Raw genomic sequence first — 18,086 nt, 5'->3', positions numbered from 1 at the left:
TTTATATGCAGCAGAATGAAGACAAAAACAAGCAAGACTTTGTCTTTTTGTCAAGAAAGCAAGACTTTGTGTTTTTTCTTTGTTTTTTTACTGAATGTTATTAATGCCTAAGAGCCAGGCCCACTTCCAAGGCGGTGTTCATGGTTTTTTCACTCCCTCTGCAGCAAATGACACTTCCCCTGGCCCTGGTAGCTCTGATTTCTGCCAGGCCCACTTCCAAGGCGGTGTTCATGGTTTTTTCACTCCCTCTGCAGCAAATGACACTTCCCCTGGCCCTGGTAGCTCTGATTTCTGCCTTTGGATCTTCCTTCCAGTACGGCTACAACGTGTCTGTGATCAACTCTCCTGCCCCGGTGAGTGGCCCCAGCCTGGCAGCGGCATTAGAGCAGAGCGAGGCAGATGTAGGATTATGGAAATCAAATGTGCTTTTGGGTGCTTGTGGGCACGGGCTTGTCCTCTCTCTGTGCCTGGGACAGACGAGCTCTGGGGTGCCTCCCCCTCTGGGAACCAGGCACATCCTAAAGGGCAGGACAGCCTGTAGGAACACGGGCTTCTCCATCCCTCTCTTGCATTCATTTCCCGGCTCACCCATTCCGGTTTTTTTCTCAGGACAGTTGTTTTATGGCAGAGCTTTATGGCAGCTGTTGTTATCTAACCCTCAGAGCACGAAAATCCTACTCACTGTGCCAAATCTGCTTTGTGTTTCCTCCCAGTACATGCAAGACTTTTACAACAGGACCTACCTGGACAGGACTGGTGTGCCCATGGACAGAGGCTTCCAGACGCTGCTCTGGTCTCTCACTGTGTCCATGTTCCCTCTGGGTGGCCTCTTTGGGTCACTCATGGTGTGGCCTATGGTCAACAACTGTGGCCGGTAAGCGAGAGCCCTATCTGAGGTGCTGCCCTCACTCTGGGAGCAGATAACATTTAGCTCAAGGTGACTCCACCTTGCCCAGCCCTTCGGCAGCCTGAAATTCCCCCACACACCTTGAGGCTAAAGCAGGTGGGATGAGAGGGAGCTGCTGGGCTCAGCCACGAGAGTTGCCTCCCCAGTGTGAAGGAATTTATGGGGTTCTGGTATGGGCAAGGCTGTGGGTTGGGCACTGAGACAACAGGCAAAGAAAGTCCTGGGGTCTCAGGTCAGGCCCAGCTTCTGCTGCTCAGGTTTCCTGAGAAAAACTTCACTTCTTTCTGGAAGTCTTCATTGTCTGCAGGAAAAATGTGGCAATTGCCATTTCCTCCTCGGCCAGTGTTTGGCATGATGATTAATTTGAGTTTTGGACAGCATGGCACACAGGGGATCTTTCTGCAACTTAGAAATGCCCAGCTGAATCTACCTCTTCTCCTGTTACTTTGCAGAAAGGGCACTTTGCTGATAAATAACCTCTTCTCCATCGCTGCTGCAATCCTTATGGGAACCTCAGAGCTGGCAAAAACCTTTGAAGTAATCATCCTTTCCCGTGTTGTCATGGGAATATTTGCTGGTAAGTGGATGGTAAAGGGAGAGCAATAAATATTTCTTTGGCTGTGTAAAGGTGTTTTATTCTCCCAGCAGATGCTGTCACAGGTATCACACTTTGGAATCTGCATGACGAGGCTGTGCTTTAGCCTGGTGCAGAAGTACTAAAGATCTTTGGGAGATAATGGCCCTGGGACTGGAATTTAAGCTGTAGGGCTGAGATGTGTGTCTATAAATGCAGCAATAAACATCTGCTGGGCACTGCAGCTCCAAACCTGCTGAGGATAATCTGTTTTCCCAGACAACTTAAAGCAGATAGTCTACTTCTTTTTAACATAACCAGAATAATCCATCAAAAGCATTGCCAGATCCAATAATCCAGCCCTGGAACTGACTGTTCTTCCTGCAGGAGAAAAGGAATGTTCAAAGGAAGAGCAAAGGGCTCAGAGCCACTGGATTTCCTGCAGAGGTAGATGGGAGCCAAGGATATCTGTGTGTTCCTGGTGTGAGTGGCTGCATTGGAGCTGCAGGAACAGAACAGAGCCATGCTGGGTGCCCCGAGCACAGCCAGGTCTATAAGAGTCCTAAGAGCATTTAGGCTCAATTAATTGGCTTTGGGCTGGTGACACTGGCACACTCCATGGTTTGTTAATGAGCTGGGGTAGCTTGTAAAAACAAATTTCCTGCCTTAGCTCACCAATTGTGATTGCTGAATGTACAGATTGAGTTGCTTTCCCGAGCCAGTTTCTTGTTTTCCATTTTTTTTAATCCAATGGTTTTACTTTGGCTTTTGACTCCCTTAAAGCTGGCAGCTGCTCTCAGCACTGGAGCTTGGAATAAATGCTAAGGGTCTTGTTAAATGTGATCCCTCTTTGCAGTTATTTATAACCAACAAGCAAGTCCAGCCTGGCTGCCCTGGCTTGTCCTTCTCAGGCTGGCCTGGCCTGAGCTGTGCCTGGGGAGGATCCCAGTGAGTGTCACCCTCTGGCACTGGTGGCACTTGTTGCTGTGCCTTTTAGGCCTTTTAGCTTTCAAAAATCAGCCTGATCACCTTTGTAACACCCAGCTCCTGGAGCCTAGGGTCTCTAGAAATGTCAGATCAGAGTTCCCCATGGTCATTTGATTCCAGGAGTTTGGGAGCTGCCAGGATTTACAGCGTAAGCAGGCAGCTGGCAGCTCGCTGGGGTCACTGTGGGCAGCCCTAGAGTGTTCCTAAAATTAACCTGTGTCCCTGGTGCCCTTATTAGAGCATAAATACCTATTTCAGCAAGCCACCTGCAAGACATCACAGACCAGGAAAGCTCTGAGCACAGCCTTACTGAGCAGGGAAGTTTTAAAAGCCAACACAAAGTAATTTCCTTCCACTTTCACATCAGCATGTTTGGATACTGATTTGTCTTCTTGTTTTAGAGGAAGCAAAAACTTTCTCTCTTATACTTGGAGTTTGTTTCCAAACCTGAAGCAGTACAGTTTTTCTTAGTGTGCCTTGTGCTGTTCCTGGCAGAAAGCTGCATTCAGGAGGATGAACACTGAACACTCAAACCAAGACACCCCCAAATCATCTGCTGGCTCTGTAGGCAGGGCAGGCTAATCCTGTCAGACTCCAAAAGTGCTTTGCTGCCCAGCAGCTGATAACCCAGACACTCAAAGGAGGAGGGTCTGAGAGTAAAGTTTCTGTGCATCCTGTAGTTCATCAGGAATCTCTTCTGTTGCACATGGGAGACCAGCAGCTTGCTGAAGGCTGAGCTGCATGTCTAACACTGTTCTCTTAACTTCTAGGTCTGGCTTCCAATGTGGTTCCTATGTTCCTTGGAGAAATGTCCCCCAAAAACCTGAGAGGAGCTATTGGGGTGGTCCCACAGCTCTTCATCACCATTGGCATCCTTGCAGCTCAGATCCTTGGTCTCAACAGCATCCTTGGGAATGCTAAAGGTGAGGCTCTGGCTCAGGATCTCTCTGTGGGCTCCACAGGGGGAGGATTTCTCTCTCTCTCTCAGCTGACGTGCTGTGACCTTGCTGCAGGGTGGCCTGTGCTGCTGGGGCTCACTGGGATCCCATCCCTGATCCAGCTCCTGACATTGCCCTTTTTCCCCGAGAGTCCCAGATACCTGCTCATCCAAAAGGGCAACGAAGAACAGGCACGGAGAGGTACAGCCCCATCCTCCCATGGGAGGGCAGGTGGGATGGGGTGGATCTGCGGTGGGACACGGCTGACAGCACGGGGCTGGGAAATTCTCCCCTGACATGCTGCTGGAGGGTGGAATTCTCGGGGAACTGCTCCTTCCCTGGGTGTGTGGATCCCCAGGTGCCCAGCACGGGTCACAGGCTGCTCTGTCCTGGTCGGAAGCAGGACAGCTCTCTGTAAACCTGCGGCTCATGGCTCCCTGTGCTCTCCCCACCAGCTCTGCAGAGGCTGAGGGGCTGGGAGGATGTGGATGGCGAGATACAGGAGATGTACCAGGAGAACCGGTCCGAGAAGGAGGAAGGGCACTTCTCTGTGCTCAGCCTGTTCACCTTCAGGGGCCTGAGGTGGCAGCTCATCTCCGTCATCGTCATGATGGCAGGCCAGCAGCTCTCGGGGGTCAATGGGGTGAGTGGGGAAGGCCGGGGGGTACAAACAGGGGCTGGAACTTCAGAGGGGTGATGGGGGCAGTGCTGGCACAGGACACACACCTGGGAGTGCCCCTTCACCCAGCACCTGTCTCACGGGGGTGGGTCAGCCCTGGCCAGTACCAAATCCACGGACAAGGGGCAGGGTCAGCTGCCCTGTTAATGATCATTGGAGTGTTTTTAGAGCAAAGTGCTTGTGCCCAGATCCAAACCAGTGTCTCCAGAAATGGACAAATTCCGTCCTCGGGCTTCTGTGCACCAGTGCCAGGATTTCAAGCAGCCAAAAGGGGGCTGCCCATGTTCTGCCTCAGGCCATGTATTAACACAGCTGTGGCTCTGCTGCAGGTCTTCTACTACGCAGACAGAATCTTCGAGTCAGCAGGGGTGCACAGCAGCAGCATCCAGTATGTCACCGTGTCAATAGGTGCCATCAACGTCGTCATGACTCTGCTGGCTGTGAGTTTGTGCTGGGGCTCTCTGAGCTCTCACTTGCCCGCTCTCCCCTCCCCCTGTTTAAATTAGGTTGTGCTCATGGAATCCTGTAGTCACAGGATGGTTTGGGTTGGAAGGGATCTTAAAGATCATCTCATCCCAAAACCTTCCACTAGAGCATTATTGGCACACACTGGGAGATGGTTTCCACTACAGATGCCCTGTGGTGGACATCCCTTGGACAAAAACATCTGCAACAACTGCTGAGCCCCTGGTGTCTCCCCCTCTCCTGTCTCTTCCAGATTTTCATTGTGGAATCCCTGGGGAGGAGAATCCTTCTCCTGGCTGGCTTTGTGCTGTGCTCTGCCTCCTGTGCAATCTTAACTCTGGCCCTCAACCTCCAGGTACGTATGAATGGCTCAGCTGGTCCCTCCCATGATTTCTGGGCTTTCCAGGGAACAGGCCGTTGGAATATTTTGAGGATGCTTCTACACCCTGGGGAGGAGGGGACAGCATGAAAGTCTGTGTACTTGCATATCTACCTTAAAGAAAGGCTGTGATCCTGCTTGCCTGGATGCTCCTCCCAGGATGTCAGGGTCCCAGCTCCTGCTGCATCCCTTTGGCAGCAAGGACCATACCCAGGCTGTGCTTTCTGTGTCTCATTGTGGCACTGAAGGGTCACACTGCCTTTGAACGCCTTCAGATCTTACTGTGAGCAGTGCCTTGAATGTGCTGGTGATGTTCAGACAGGAAGCACCCCTAACCTGTGATTCAATCCTCGCAGACCGCTGTCTCCTGGATGTCCTACCTCAGCATAGTGTGTGTCATTGCCTACATCACTGGACATGCCATCGGACCCAGTAAGTGCCCACAGCCCGCCCAGTCTCCCCCACAAGCTGGGTAAAGCCAGGGGTTGTCTTCAGTTTCCAACCAAAACCTTTGTGGAGCTCATCCAGGGAGGCTGAATTTCATCTCTGTGTGGCCTCGCCCTGTGCAAGTCATTTAATTGCCCCGTTTTTCCCTTTAAATTTAATCCGTGTTTGATTTACTGATAGCTGAAACTGCTGTCTGCCACTGAAATGAGCAGTCTAATTAGGAATGCAGAGTGAGGGGATTGCCTTTGGGGTTTCCTCACCTGCAGCTGCCTTGCAGGTCCCATTCCTGCTGTGATGATCACGGAGATGTTCCTGCAGTCGTCCCGACCCGCAGCGTTCATGGTGGGGGGCTCTGTGCACTGGCTGAGCAACTTCACCGTGGGGCTGGTGTTCCTCTACATGGAGGTAAGAACCCAAAACCTGGGCTGCACATCGGCCTCTTCACCCCTGTGTTCTTACAGAGAGGCTTTGAGGAGTGTAAATGCACTTGTTGGTTCCCAAAACCTGTGTGAGGGATTGCGTCAAGGGCAAGAGAATGATGTTCCTCAGCATTTTCTCATCACACCTGGCTGTTGCGCAGGCTTTAAAAGAAAGCAGTTTGATTGCCAGGTCTTATCCTGAGCTCAGGAACTTGGAAAAGACGGTAAATTCCCCATCTTCCACTGCAGGATGTGCCTCGAGGGGACAGTTTTAGGTTCTGAAATCTGAGTGCCCGGTTAAACTGCCCCCAGCAGCAGTGACCCATAAACTGCTGCAGTCCCTGACTTTAACCTGTCTGAGTTTTGTTTGAGTTACAGTGCAGACCCTCACCCTCCTTTCCCAGTAGGTTTCCAAGAAACCCATGGTGGTGGTTTGAGGAGACAGAATCTAAAACCAGCCCAACTTTGAGTCGTTCAGGTTAAAACATGAGCACCTCATTATGGCTGCATTTTCCACAGCCAGTGCAGGGTGCAGCAGGGCCAGAGCAGGTAACTCCCAGCTGGAATGTTGCCCTGACCCCTGCTCTCTCCTGTCACTGCCCTAGGCTGGGCTGGGGCCCTACAGCTTCCTCATCTTCTGTGCCATCTGTGTCGCCACCATGCTTTACATCTTCTTCATTGTTCCTGAGACCAAGAATAAAACCTTCATGGAAATCAACAGGATCATGTCCAAGAGGAACAAAGTGGAGGTTCAGGAAAGCAAAGAGCTTAAAGATTCCTACCCCCTGAGCAGGCAGGAAGAGAAGAAATCGCTCTCCAGCAGTGAGATGTGACCCAGCTGTGTTTGGCCTGACAGGATCTGTTCAGCAGGAAAACAAATACAGGGATTCCTCCTTTGATGCTGATCTGACAATCACAGAACTGTTAAGGCTGGAAAAGACATTTAAGATCAAATCCAACTGCAAACCTAATGCTGCCAAGTCCTCCTCTTGTTCCAAGGAAAAGGAGATGTCCTCAGCCAGCTCAGTTCTGTGACCAAGTAGCCGATGGCACGAGCTGATGTGTGTCCCTGGTGTCCTGGTGACACATCCCGGGGGACACAAGCCAGCCCTTGGGCTGGGTGTGGGGCAGTCGTGTGCAAGGAGTGCACTAAACTCCTCTGAGGAACTGTCACTTGTGTGTTTGAGGGTCCAGCAAGGGGAAATTAAATTCAATTTGGTATAGCAGTGTGCTGCCCTCTGTTTTGAAAAAAGCAGAACTGTTGAGCAGCTTGGCATGGATTTTGTGTAGTAGATGGAGAATCCTTCACATGATTTACTTTAACCTTAGAAAATCAGTTTATATACACAATATACCTGTGCTCAAGTTTGTAACATATGTGTTGAAAAAGGAGCTGTTTCTATGCTCTGTCTCTGCATCCACTACAGAAAAGAAGGCAAAGTTGTGCCACAGGCCAAGGCACAGGGATTGCACAGGACCTGTCCTAGGACCTGCCCTGCCAGAGCTCCACATCTGCTCTCCTATGGGATACGACTGCAAGGGAAGGGGTGGTGAGTTGGTGACAAACAGAAGGAGGGACAAGCAGGGAAGATGGTGAGAAACTGAGACGGGGTGAGGGAGGGGAGAGAAATTTTATTTGAGAAAGCAGCTCCTTTGAGCAGAGAGCATCTCTTTGGCATGAAAAAAAATCTGTGTGCGGGGATCTAAATCAACCCCCTGGGAGGGATGTAACAACCCAGCGTGCTGGATTGTGCCAGATTCTGCAGTTCATTGCTTTTATCTCACAGATGGAGGTTTGGTCTCTTGGAAAAACACCCTGGAGCACCAGGAGGTGCATAGTGAGCCTTTACAAAGCGGGAGGAGGAACAAGCAAACAACCCCAGATTTTCTCAGTTTTCCCAACAAGCAGTTCGGACTCTCTGGATGCCTTCAGAAAAGCAGAGGCTGTGCTCACTGGCAGCTGGTGTCGGGCTGCAGAAGCACCCCCCCGAGGAGGGCCATGGGGGTTTGTCCCCAGGCTATGACGTCCCCCGTGGGCCGCCCTGCTTTGCACAGCGCCAGCGCCCGAACCTCCGTGGCGCTGAGGACTCGGCTCCACAGGTTCACCTGGCTCATCCAGCCCACAAACCCGTTGGAGAACGTGCCAAGCAGAGCGTCCCTGTCCTTGCCAAGGACCAGCGTCCCCCCGGCCCGGCTCACGTAGCCCTTCTGGACACTCTTTGCTTTGCCAGCTGCCCCGTTGAGCCAGAGGCTGGCCGTTCCCTCTGGGGAGGCCCAGGTCACGCAGTGGTGCAGCCAGCCCCGAGCCTCGTGCTGCAGGGGGAAGCTGAGGAAGTGGCCTCCTACCCACAGCCCCAGCTCTGTGCCCACGGTCACCACCAGCTCGTGGTCGCTCTCCCCAGTGGAGTAGGACAGGATGGTCTGGCTGCCGACGGGCTGGGCTCTGCTCCAGAAACACAGGGTGAAGGCTTGCAGAGACACAGCACGGAGGGGATGAACCTCCACAAAGCTCTCAATGTTTTCCACGGGGAAGTAGAAAGCTGGAAAGGTGCTGGATTTTGTACCTGAAATAACCCAAAAGCCAGCAGTTACATTACCTGTAAACAAGCCCAAATTCTGGAGATTAACACCCACAGAACTGGTAGGGCTGTGTAGTCTGAGTTTCCAGTTACTGCTGTGTGCTGTGCCAGCAGGGAAGGGGTTTGGAATGATGAAGAGCTGAGCTGAGCTCCCCCACACAAATGTTTGGGAAAATCATGGTTTTCCCTCCTTCCTCCTCTTTTCTCATGTTGTATAAAATAGAGGTGATGGTTATTTATCCTGGGGAACTGAGCTGAGCATTTTTACTCTCTGTAAAAAAATGTGTTCCCATGTGGCAGGAGAGAGCTGTGGCTGGCTTAGTGCTGGCCTTGATGATGGTGGAGGATTTCCATCAGCAAGCCCAGATATGGGACAAAATTCTACCTGCATGTGCCTGTACCAAACCTGTCAATGATTTGGGCCACCAAGCTCAGCAGGACTCTTCTACCTCACAGGGTGAGCTGGACTCAACCTGTGTTTCTCACCTGTGTGGCTCAGTCCATTCAGCAACTCTGTCTTCATGTCCTGGAGCTGCATCTGGATTTGATCCAGCCTGAGGGTGAATTCCTCTGGATGACACTGTGCTGGAGCAATCAGACAGCTGAATTTACAGAGGGCTGGGGCTTGCACAAGCTACATTTTCTAGTTGCAGCAAAAGCTGTGTTTCAAAGTGCAGCTCCTCTCCTCGGTGTGGCTGCCCAGCCAGAGCTGTTCCCACAGGCTCCATGCACCTGACACACCTGAGCTGGGGGTCCTGATGTGGTGCCAGGTAGCACCAGCTACCCTGGAGGTGTGACACTCAAAAGGCAGGGCTGGCACACCCCTTAAACAAGGGGTGCCAGCGGGGAGGCACACGGGACACCTGCACCTGAGCGGGGACACTCACTGCCCTCCCAGACAGGGGATTCCAGCCCATCCAGCTGCAAGGACTGGCAGTGTCACACCTTCCCTGCAGGTGTTTGTCCCTCCCCGGGGCCCCTGGCCCTACCCTGGCCACGCTGGGCTCGGAAGGAGGCCTCCACCACGCGGCCCTGCAGCGGCTGCGCGTGCCGGTAGTCGTTGCGCAGGGTGCGGTTGTGCCAGTCCAGCAGGGTGTTCTCCAGGAGCTGGACCTGGGACAGGGACAAACACAGGGCACAGTGGCATGGTGACATCACTCAGGGCACGGGGACATCACACAGGGCACGGGGACAGCAGCTCTGCTGGAGCTGCAGTGCAGAATGGGACAAGGACATCACACAGGGCACAGGGACATCACACAGGGCACGGGGACAGCAGCTCTGCTGGAGCTGCAGTGCAGAACAGTGCAGGGACATCACAGGGACATCACTCGAGGCACGGGGACAGCAGCTCTGCTGGAGCTGCAGTGCAGAACAGTGCAGGGACATCACAGGGACATCACTCGAGGCACGGGGACAGCAGCTCTGCTGGAGCTGCAGTGCAGAACAGTGCAGGGACATCACAGGGACATCACTCAGGGCATGGGGACAGCAGCTCTGCTGGAGCTGCAGTGCAGAACAGTGCAGGGACATCACAGGGACATCACTCAGGGCATGGGGACAGCAGCTCTGCTGGAGCTGCAGTGCAGAACAGTGCAGGGACATCACAGGGACATCACTCAGGGCATGGGGACAGCAGCTCTGCTGGAGCTGCAGTGCAGAATGGGATAGGGACATCACTCGGGGCACGGGGACAGCAGCTCTGCTGGAGCTGCAGTGCAGAACACTGCAGGGACATCAAAGGAACATCACTCAGGGCACGGGGACAGCAGCTCTGCTGGAGCTGCAGTGCACATCCTGCAGCTCGGGATTGGCCTGAGGATCAGACAGGAGTCCTCAGGGTCTCTTGCTGAGCAGCAGCTGGGGAAGGAACAGGACCGAGGGCTCTTTTCAGCTAATTCTCGATAAAGGCATTTTGCCTGGGGGAGTTCTGAGCACCTGCATGGATGGAGATTTTGCTGCTATTCTGTACCTTTCTCACAAGTGCCTTCTGGCCTTCCCCTGACAAAAGCAGTATTTCTTTTTCAAAGAGAGCACACTGTGGTCCCCCACTAGTGTGGTCTCAGTTTTATCTTTTCCTTCTCCTGGAAGAAAATGTTTCTGATGCTTCTTTATTATTTATTAACTTAAAAGCATTACTTCCAGTGTGAGTCTAGACACAGAAAAACCCTGAAATACCTTCTAAAATCTGGCAATTATTCTGTAATTATTTTAATGTTATGAATGGTTCTTTTTTGGTGGGTTTTTTTGGTTAGTTTTTTTCAGGGGGACTCTCTTGCAGTAGTTTTTGCCTTGTTAATTCTCACTGGTCTCTTCGTTTTTTATAGTGCTTCAGGGTGGCTGAGCTTAGCTGAGCAGAGAGTTTTGTTATCAGTCACCAGACCTCAGGTCACCTGCTACACAGCCTGACCCTGCTGCCATGCAGGATGGCAGGCACCTGTAACTCCAGTTTTTCAGGAACCCACCCCAAAAGCTCGGTAGGAGAGGTGCCCTAAGAGCTCTTCTGTTCCCAAGATCCCTGGAGGACAGAAAGGGAAACGTTCTGAGGGGAGAGGAGCTGGTGAGAGGCAGCACTGACCTGAGTGTGTGACAGGACAATTGGGGAGTGGAAGATGGTCCAGATCACGCTCTCGGAGCACGGGGGGGTGGTCAGCGAGCCCTGGTACCTGTAGAAGTGGGAGAGGTTTTCTGGCAGCATGGCTTGGATGTCCAGAGAGCTGAGCGTGGTTGACTGACCTCCAAAGGAAGCAGAGATGGTATCAGAAGTTAATGAGGAGGGAAGAGAGAGGTGGAAACGCTCTTGGAGCTGGGGTCAGCAAATCCCTCTGCCCAGAGCAGTGGCTCATCAGACCTTTGGTGGAACTGGGAGGAGATGGAGAGGCATGAAAGGGTTTGTCAGTCAGACATGTCTGGGTCCTGGGGGTGCTGGGCAGCTGCTCTCAGCACTCTGCCAGTCCCTGGGGTGCTCCAGGAGGCATCAGGGGTGTGCAGGCTGCAGGAAGCTGATATTTGGTGCTGCACAGACCTCCAGGAGTGCATTTATTGCTGCCCTGAGCACCTTCCCCACGGCCCTGGGCTGGACTTGCGCAGGGCTGAGGGTGCTCTGCCGGCACAGCAGCAGGAAAACGGCTGTTCCCAGAGCCAGAGCGTACACACAGGCTGGAGCGCGTCAGGGACAGAGAAAGGCGTTCCCAGGTCTTACCTGCAAACCTGATCCTTGCCAGTTTGGAAATGAATTCGCTGTAGTAGGTGTTCTCAAAGTGCCCATCCTAAACACAGCACAGACACCTGATCAAAAGGTGTGACCTGCCTGTCCTTCTCACTGCTGAGCAGTTGTGGGGGGGCTAATTCATCAGCTGGGAGACCAAGAAAACAAATACCACCACAGATCTCCTGATGGGCTGGACAATGGTCAGGTTTGTACAGCTTGGGCAGAATAGTGAACAGGATTCTTTTTTACTGCTTTGAAATCCACGCTGAATCAAGAGTCCCCACTGGCAAAGCGGAGCAAGGCTCGGAGGCACAGCAGGGAAACCCCACCTGATATTCTTATATATAGGAGATATATATATATATATATAAAATACTACTTATGGGGCAGTTTTCTGGGGCTCCCAAGGGGTATTGGCTGGAGTTGTGTGAAGTCCAGATGCCCAGGGGAAGCAGCACAGCCCTTAAAGAGGTGCCAGACCCCATCTCTGGGGACTGCTGTCCAAACCTGGCCCGGGCTGCTCGTGTCTGAGGGAGGTTTTAGCTCAGGCAGTGCCCCCTGCCCCAGCCTGGGTCACACCTACCGTGTAGAGGAAGGCCAGCACGGCCAGCCCCTGGGGCTTGTCTTTGGCTTCTTCAAAGCTGGAGTAGTTAGCAGAGTTGTAGTGGACAATGTGCAGCTGCCAGGAGAGAGATGGGGTCACTTAGCAAGAAGTGATGAAGGGCTCCTGTGTGTTTAGAGGGACACACTGAAGGGACAGTCACCACTCCAGTTCGTGCTGTTTGTGCCTCACAGCAGGCCAAAGGGACCTCTGGTTTAACAGAGGTGACTTTGTGGTGACTGTGGGGGAAGAGCTCCACCTCTGAAGGACACGAGTGCTCTTACCATGGCTTTTCTTGGAGCCTTCTGTGCCAGCACCGTCAGGCTCAGCGCTCCCATTGCCCTGCTCTCCCCCTTGCCTCCCTGCAGGCCCTGAGGGATGCAGCCCCCCTTTCCCAGGGAGAACCCCAGGGGCCCCTTGCCGCAGCCCTGAGCCACACGAACCTCGGCGAAGTAGCGCATCCCGTCGATGGTGTGCTCCGAGCCACTGGTCTCCAGGTCCAGCCCACCCCAGTGCAGGTGCATCTGGACAGCCGTGTAGACACCTGGGAGCCCTCTGGAGATGTTCATGGTGGGTGGCAAATCGATCTGAACTGAAAAATGATGGGGCTGGAGGCAGCAGGGCGTGCAGCCTTGCCCATCCCTGTGGTGGCTCCTACAGTGCCGGTGGCACCTCCTGGAAGGAGCAGGCACGGTCACCACCCCGCTGTGGCAGGGAAAGCAGTGAACTTTAAAGCTGGGTGTGCTGGAAAGCTTTCCTGGGCTCAGGCTGGTGCAGCACACCAGGCACAAGCAGGACTGGGCAGTCCCCAGCTGTGCCTGCAGACCCCTTCTGCCCCGAGAGCTCTGGCTTTGGCAGTAGGCACTAATGAAAGCTTTAATGCTCACCCTCGCCCAGCACAGCACACCTGGCACAGGTCTGTTAACCACTTCCCTTCCAAGGCAGAAAACGGGAATAGGAATCAACACAGAGTGGCCTCCTCTGTTATCACAATTCCCAGTGAGGCCCAGCCATTCTGGGAATGCCCTGTAGCTTTGGAAAGGCTGTGTCACTGCTGAAGGATTTGTGGAGACAAACCTCTTTTCTTCTCCTTGCCAAGGAGAAGTCACAAACCCTTTGTCTTCCTGCTAATTCACTGCCAGAAATCATAGATTATGTTAATAAATCTAGGAGTGAAAGTGGAGAATTGCTTCATCTCAGTGAATACCCCCCAGCACGTTATAAAAACTAGCAACTATCCTTGCAAAATGTAGCATAACATATTATTAATTAGTCATAGTTTGGGTTTCTGAGGAGTTTCTTTTCTTTGTGAACTGTTTATAGACAGACAAGACGAAAGCATGTTTCCTTTTAATATCCCAAAGGCTCTAGAGTGGGAGGGATAACATAATCTACCTTTTTCATAAGTTCCCTGCTGACTGCCTTCCATAATGAGGGTTATTTACTTCAAGTACCTCACCAGGGTTTCTACTTTCTACAAAACACAGCCAGGGAATCGTGTTGTGAGTTTGTAACAAGCTTAAGGCCCCTCTAAGATATTCTAAGCAAATATTTGCTGCAAGCCTGGTTTGCTTCTGCTTTTGGTCGGAGTGCGAGTGGGGAGCGAGTGCTCGGATCTGGCAGTGCCTCCCTCCTGCTCTGCCCCAGCTCTGCCAGGCGGTGGAGAATCAGCTGGGCTGAGCAGGGTGAGTGCAGCTGAGCCTTCCCCAGCACTCCTGCTCTGCAGCTTGGCCTCTGGCCATCCCTGCCTGCAGGGACAGCCAGCCTGGCTGCCCAGCTCTGGTCCCTGGGCAGGCTGAGTTCATGGGGCACGCTGAGGCCCCAGTTAAATCTGCTCCTGGAGGAGGATGCACACATGGATGACGTTTTAATTTTCCTTGTCCTCACTACCAGCTGGAGGAACAACCCTCTTTAAAACAAAAAGAAAGGTGCAAATACAAAAAGCTTTGTTAACCCCAGGCTGTCTGTGTGAGCACTCACACCACAGCAAACAGGCATTTTCAGGTGGGATTTAGCCTGGTGCTAACATACCTACAGAAAAAATGAACCTGGTTTCCTTGGTGAGACATTTGGGGTTTGGCTCTGAGAGCCTGTAAGGACAGTCCTGCCGATAAATCCCTCTCCTGTCCCTTTCAGATCTGCTGAGTGCTTTCCCTGAGAGATTCTGCTGCCCTGTCCCATCTCACTGAAGCCAGTGGAAAAGCCCAGCCTGACTCACAGGAGCTGTGAATAGAGACAGTCGTTTGTCTTTGTGCTTTAGGAAAGCGCCCCACATCAGAAAATCATTGTTGGGAAGTTAACAAAAGAACGGGCAGATACACACATGCAGTCAAAAAAGCTAAACCTGCAAGAATTAATGTCTAGGCAGGCAGGGCAGTAGTGCTGACAGAGAGCTCCGGGCTGAACGCTGAGCTTGTGTGGGCCACACAAAAGGAGTTACAATTTTCAGGAACACAATCACAGCAGTCTTCCTCTGCTGGCACTTTGTCCCTCACCACTCCGCTGCCCTGCCCTCACACCGATTTCTCTCTCTTTGTTGCAGGCAGGAAGAAAGAGCTGCTGTGCAGGACTCAGGAGCCGACAGCTTTATGTTCCCAACACCTTCCCAAACCACTCATCCTCTCTCCCCTGCAGCCATCAGAAAATTCTCTCATTGCTCATCTGTAGTCCGAAGGCGTTATCCCAACAGTACCAGCTGATGAATTATTTAGGCAACGAATTACAGATTGCAGCAGGGGAATCTGGGATCTCCTAAATTATAAGCTTTGCCCGAAAGGGTGTAGCCAGAGGCCAGGCTTTTAACATGTGCTGTGCTTCAGTTTCCTTTCCTGAGCCCCAAAATTCCAATCCTCTGGCTGGTGATCCTCCTCTGTGTTGTACTTAGGGTGACCTACATCCAACCAAACCTGGGATGCAAAGGTTCCATTCCTGTCACTTCTGATTCATGCACAGGCCAAAAGATGCATTTTCTGAATGCAGAGGAGTCAGTGTGCCCCAAATACCACTCACTGCTGCACTCCTGTTGTCTTGCAGCACATTAAAGGAAAGGATCAATCTGGAATTCTCCAGCTGCATTTTATCCCCTTTCCATGTCCAACAGGGAAAATGCCTTGCAGAAACCTAACAGCCTTTTATTTGTCTGATTTATTTATATATTTCTGGAGAGCTTTCCTGGGTGACTGAGGAAAACAGCAAACCTAAGGGAGCAGAATGAAGTGAGATGGCAAAGTAAGGCGAGTTCAAAACAAGGGCATTGTCTGGGAATGCATTTCCACAGCTGAAACAAAAGATCTGTTCCTGCAGTGCCCTGAGCCTTACCGGAGTGGCCGTTGTTGGTCATCCTGAGCTGGCCCTGCAAGGGCCCATCGTAGCCACCCAGCTCCAGCTGCAGCAGCGGGTTGTACCTCACCTTCCTCCTCTGGATGTCAATCGGGGATTGCTGCTTGCCAGCACAGTCTGGGAAGTGCTGTCCCCAGTGCTCTTCATCCAGCTCTCCTTCTCCTGGAGCGGGGGCAAGGCAGGTGACAGGGATGTGCTGTTAGTCAGCAGCCAGAGCACTGCCCTCATTTGCCAGCGGGAAATGCCAATCTAATTATTGGAACGCCAGGAGCTGCAGCCATAACAGGTTGCTTTGCCTTCCCCAGAGTGAAAATGCACATTATTGTGTCTGCAGGACAACTGTGCTGCAAAGAAAGAAACCTGCATTGCAGCAGCGGCTCGGTGATTGCTGGAGGCTGAACCCCCACCAAAAGAAGGAGCAGTGTTTACATGGAAATGGGGATTTAAATGGGTCCCAGCTGCCAGAGGCGTGGAATTGGCTTCTTAACCAGTGCAGTGAATAGGATCAGGGCAATAGGCAGGAAGGCTCAGCTTGGGATCAGGAACTGACAGCAATTAGCTATTTTTAACTAGGGAGAGAGCAATTGCAATATTGCAACTCTTCAACAATATCCTTTGTTTTAACTTAGCCCACTGAAGATCATAAAAGGATTAACACTTCAGTGAGCTCTGCAAACAACCCCCTGACACAAATGAAATTTAGATAAAATTTCACCAAAAAAATTTATAAATAACTAAATAAGTACTTCTTAGTGCTCTGTACTGCCTGGGATATGACAATAAAATAAGAAGCAGGCAGTATTTAAAGCTTTTCCTTGCAGGATCATCTAAAGGGCAGCTTTTCTTCTAACACATTCTAAAGATTCCCCCATTGTTTGAACCTCGTTGTGCTGCCAACCCTGACAATGTGTCCTACCCGCACAAAGGAGTAAAAAGAGGTGACATTGAGGAGAATCACTTTCAAGACAGGAGGCATCAATGAAGTGGAATAAATCAGCTGCTCTGTGATCTCTCACCGAGGGACAGCCAGGCTGCTCCTGGGCACAGAAGGGAAGGGAGCCTGTCCCGCAGCAGCAGCCCCAAGGCAGCCCCGTTTTTACCTGTGTATGTCCAGGGCACCTGGTGGCAGTGGCTGAGGGGCACCAGGAGCAGGCGGAGCAGGAGCGCTGCCATCAGCATGTCTGTGTTGTACCTGCAGCACAGCCGAGGGACAGACTGGTGAAAAACCCCTCAGAAAGCCCAAATGCTGGTTTTCTGCAGGCCTGGCCTTTCCAGCAGCCTTCCTGCCCTCCTCCTCACCCAGCCCGAGCAGCAGCAGCGAACAATGCCCTGCGGATCAGCGGTTTGGCCAGTCAGCGCTGCTGGCCCTTTTGGCTAAGCTGTCCCCGCAGAGGGGACAGGTCCCCCCGATGGCCAGAGCTGATGGCCTCGGGTCGCTGTCTGCCCCCCGCACAGCTCTGCCCACTTTTCCTGTCCATTCATTGCTCATGAATGGGTTGAAAAGCTTCTGGCCGCAAGTGTGGGAAAACAGAGCTTCGTAAGCAGAAATACCCAGCCCAGACCTCAGAGCTGCGTCCTTCACCCAGAGCAAGGACCAAGGCAGAAGGCATTCAGAGGTCTGGATTTCAGAAGTGCAGAGCTTTGAATCCTACTAGGAATCAAAACGGTAGACACTCAGCTCCTCTGAAAATCGGAGACGGGGTTTAAAAGCACTCCACACCCCTGAGCCTTAGCATTCAAAGCATTTTGCTTTCAACACCTTCCCTCATCACTGAAAATCTAGTTTTGAATGGGAGAGATTTGAAACCTTTGAAAAATTCAGAGCTCTCAAAAACTACTTAGACTTGAAAGGTGCAGGCACCATACAAGAGACTGAAACCCTGATGGCTTTTCAAAAAACATGCAGGAATTCAAATAAAAACTAGCAGGTGACAGGTGTCTAAATGCTCTTGTGGACTTCTCTGTCTCTTCAGACACTTGATTTCCTAAAAAACGTGTCCCAAGCAAACACTTGTCTATGGTCCAGTAAAAGTAATTTGGCAGAACAGGGAACAGACCCTGGATTCTCTCCCTGCCTTTTTGTTTCCTGTCACCAGGCAAATGCCATTCCCTTTGAAAATCCTGCTCCTCCCAAAGGAACACACTGCTGGCAGCCCTTTCTTCCCAGCCCTGGCCCCCAGCCCTGGACCCGTGGTTTCAAAACAAAAGGGGAGCAGAAATCTCCCCAGGAATGGAATTTTTACCTTCTATGGAAAAGAATTTGAGATTCCAACAAAAGCAGCACAGCTGGACTGTTGGTTTTAGGTGACAGGCAGCAATATTAAACACAAAGCAATAAAATTCAGATCAGTGAAATCTCAGCACTTCTGTTCCCAGCGTCCCTGCCACTTGTGGTAAAATTGGCAATTATTTTCAGGAGCAAGGTGATTTTCAGCCACTCAGCGAGGTGGCAGCAGCTGAGCTGAGTCTGGGGGTGAGGGTCAGGCTGTGCTGCACAGAAGGCAAGACCCGGTCTGGCAGTTTGAGGCAGTCTGGGGCAGTTTGGGGCAGTTTGGGTGACA

General features: G+C 52.0%; 3 protein-coding genes across 7 annotated transcripts in view; 2 read left to right on the top strand and 1 right to left on the bottom strand.

Moving 5' to 3' along the window:
- Positions 1 to 18,086, top strand: part of ENO1 (enolase 1) — a 129,698-nt gene that overhangs the window by 88,556 nt on the left and 23,056 nt on the right. The window contains exon 1 of one of the 4 annotated variants that reach the window (XM_068171501.1): positions 2,024 to 2,027. The exons of the other annotated variants lie outside the window; for them this stretch is intronic. The gene's annotated coding sequence lies outside the window, so the exon portion shown is untranslated. Of the gene's footprint in view, positions 1 to 2,023; positions 2,028 to 18,086 lie in introns of those variants that run through there. 4 annotated transcript variants of the gene reach the window in all.
- LOC137461771 (solute carrier family 2, facilitated glucose transporter member 5-like) lies at positions 241 to 7,021 on the top strand. Of its 2 annotated transcripts, XM_068171496.1 has the most exons (11): positions 241 to 353; positions 714 to 874; positions 1,360 to 1,484; positions 3,239 to 3,391; positions 3,482 to 3,607; positions 3,862 to 4,049; positions 4,415 to 4,525; positions 4,804 to 4,905; positions 5,286 to 5,361; positions 5,654 to 5,781; positions 6,401 to 7,021. In XM_068171496.1, the coding sequence occupies exons 1-11, from the start codon at positions 258 to 260 to the stop codon at positions 6,626 to 6,628; spliced, it is 1,494 nt and encodes a 497-aa protein (XP_068027597.1). In that variant the 5' UTR covers positions 241 to 257; the 3' UTR covers positions 6,629 to 7,021. The 2 variants fall into 2 exon arrangements, with proteins under 2 accessions (XP_068027597.1, XP_068027598.1); XM_068171497.1 differs by lacking the exon at positions 3,482 to 3,607.
- Positions 7,678 to 15,677, bottom strand: CA6 (carbonic anhydrase 6). The gene is made up of 8 exons (XM_068171504.1): positions 15,505 to 15,677; positions 12,630 to 12,778; positions 12,169 to 12,264; positions 11,577 to 11,643; positions 10,953 to 11,110; positions 9,364 to 9,487; positions 8,861 to 8,959; positions 7,678 to 8,359 (listed from the first exon to the last, which is right to left on the bottom strand). The coding sequence occupies exons 1-8, from the start codon at positions 15,524 to 15,526 to the stop codon at positions 7,746 to 7,748; spliced, it is 1,329 nt and encodes a 442-aa protein (XP_068027605.1). The 5' UTR covers positions 15,527 to 15,677; the 3' UTR covers positions 7,678 to 7,745.

Source organism: Anomalospiza imberbis, chromosome 23 (genome assembly GCF_031753505.1).
Source record: "Anomalospiza imberbis isolate Cuckoo-Finch-1a 21T00152 chromosome 23, ASM3175350v1, whole genome shotgun sequence".
NCBI lineage: Eukaryota > Metazoa > Chordata > Aves > Passeriformes > Viduidae > Anomalospiza > Anomalospiza imberbis.
This window is presented reverse-complemented; position numbering and strand designations above follow the sequence as displayed.

Excerpts from the sequence above, each read along its gene's own strand:
- LOC137461771 (XM_068171496.1), top strand. The coding sequence starts at position 258 with ATGACACTTCCCCTGGCCCTGGTAGCTCTGATTTCTGCCTTTGGATCT. Across the intron at positions 3,392-3,481 it reads CATCCTTGGGAATGCTAAAG|GGTGGCCTGTGCTGCTGGGG; the intron begins GTGAGGCTCTGG and ends ACCTTGCTGCAG. Across the intron at positions 3,608-3,861 it reads CGAAGAACAGGCACGGAGAG|CTCTGCAGAGGCTGAGGGGC; the intron begins GTACAGCCCCAT and ends TCTCCCCACCAG.
- CA6 (XM_068171504.1), bottom strand. The coding sequence starts at position 15,526 with ATGACCAACAACGGCCACTCCG. Across the intron at positions 11,644-12,168 it reads TGCTGGCCTTCCTCTACACG|GATGGGCACTTTGAGAACAC; the intron begins GTAGGTGTGACC and ends TGCTGTGTTTAG. Across the intron at positions 11,111-11,576 it reads GGCAAGGATCAGGTTTGCAG|GTCAGTCAACCACGCTCAGC; the intron begins GTAAGACCTGGG and ends CTTCCTTTGGAG.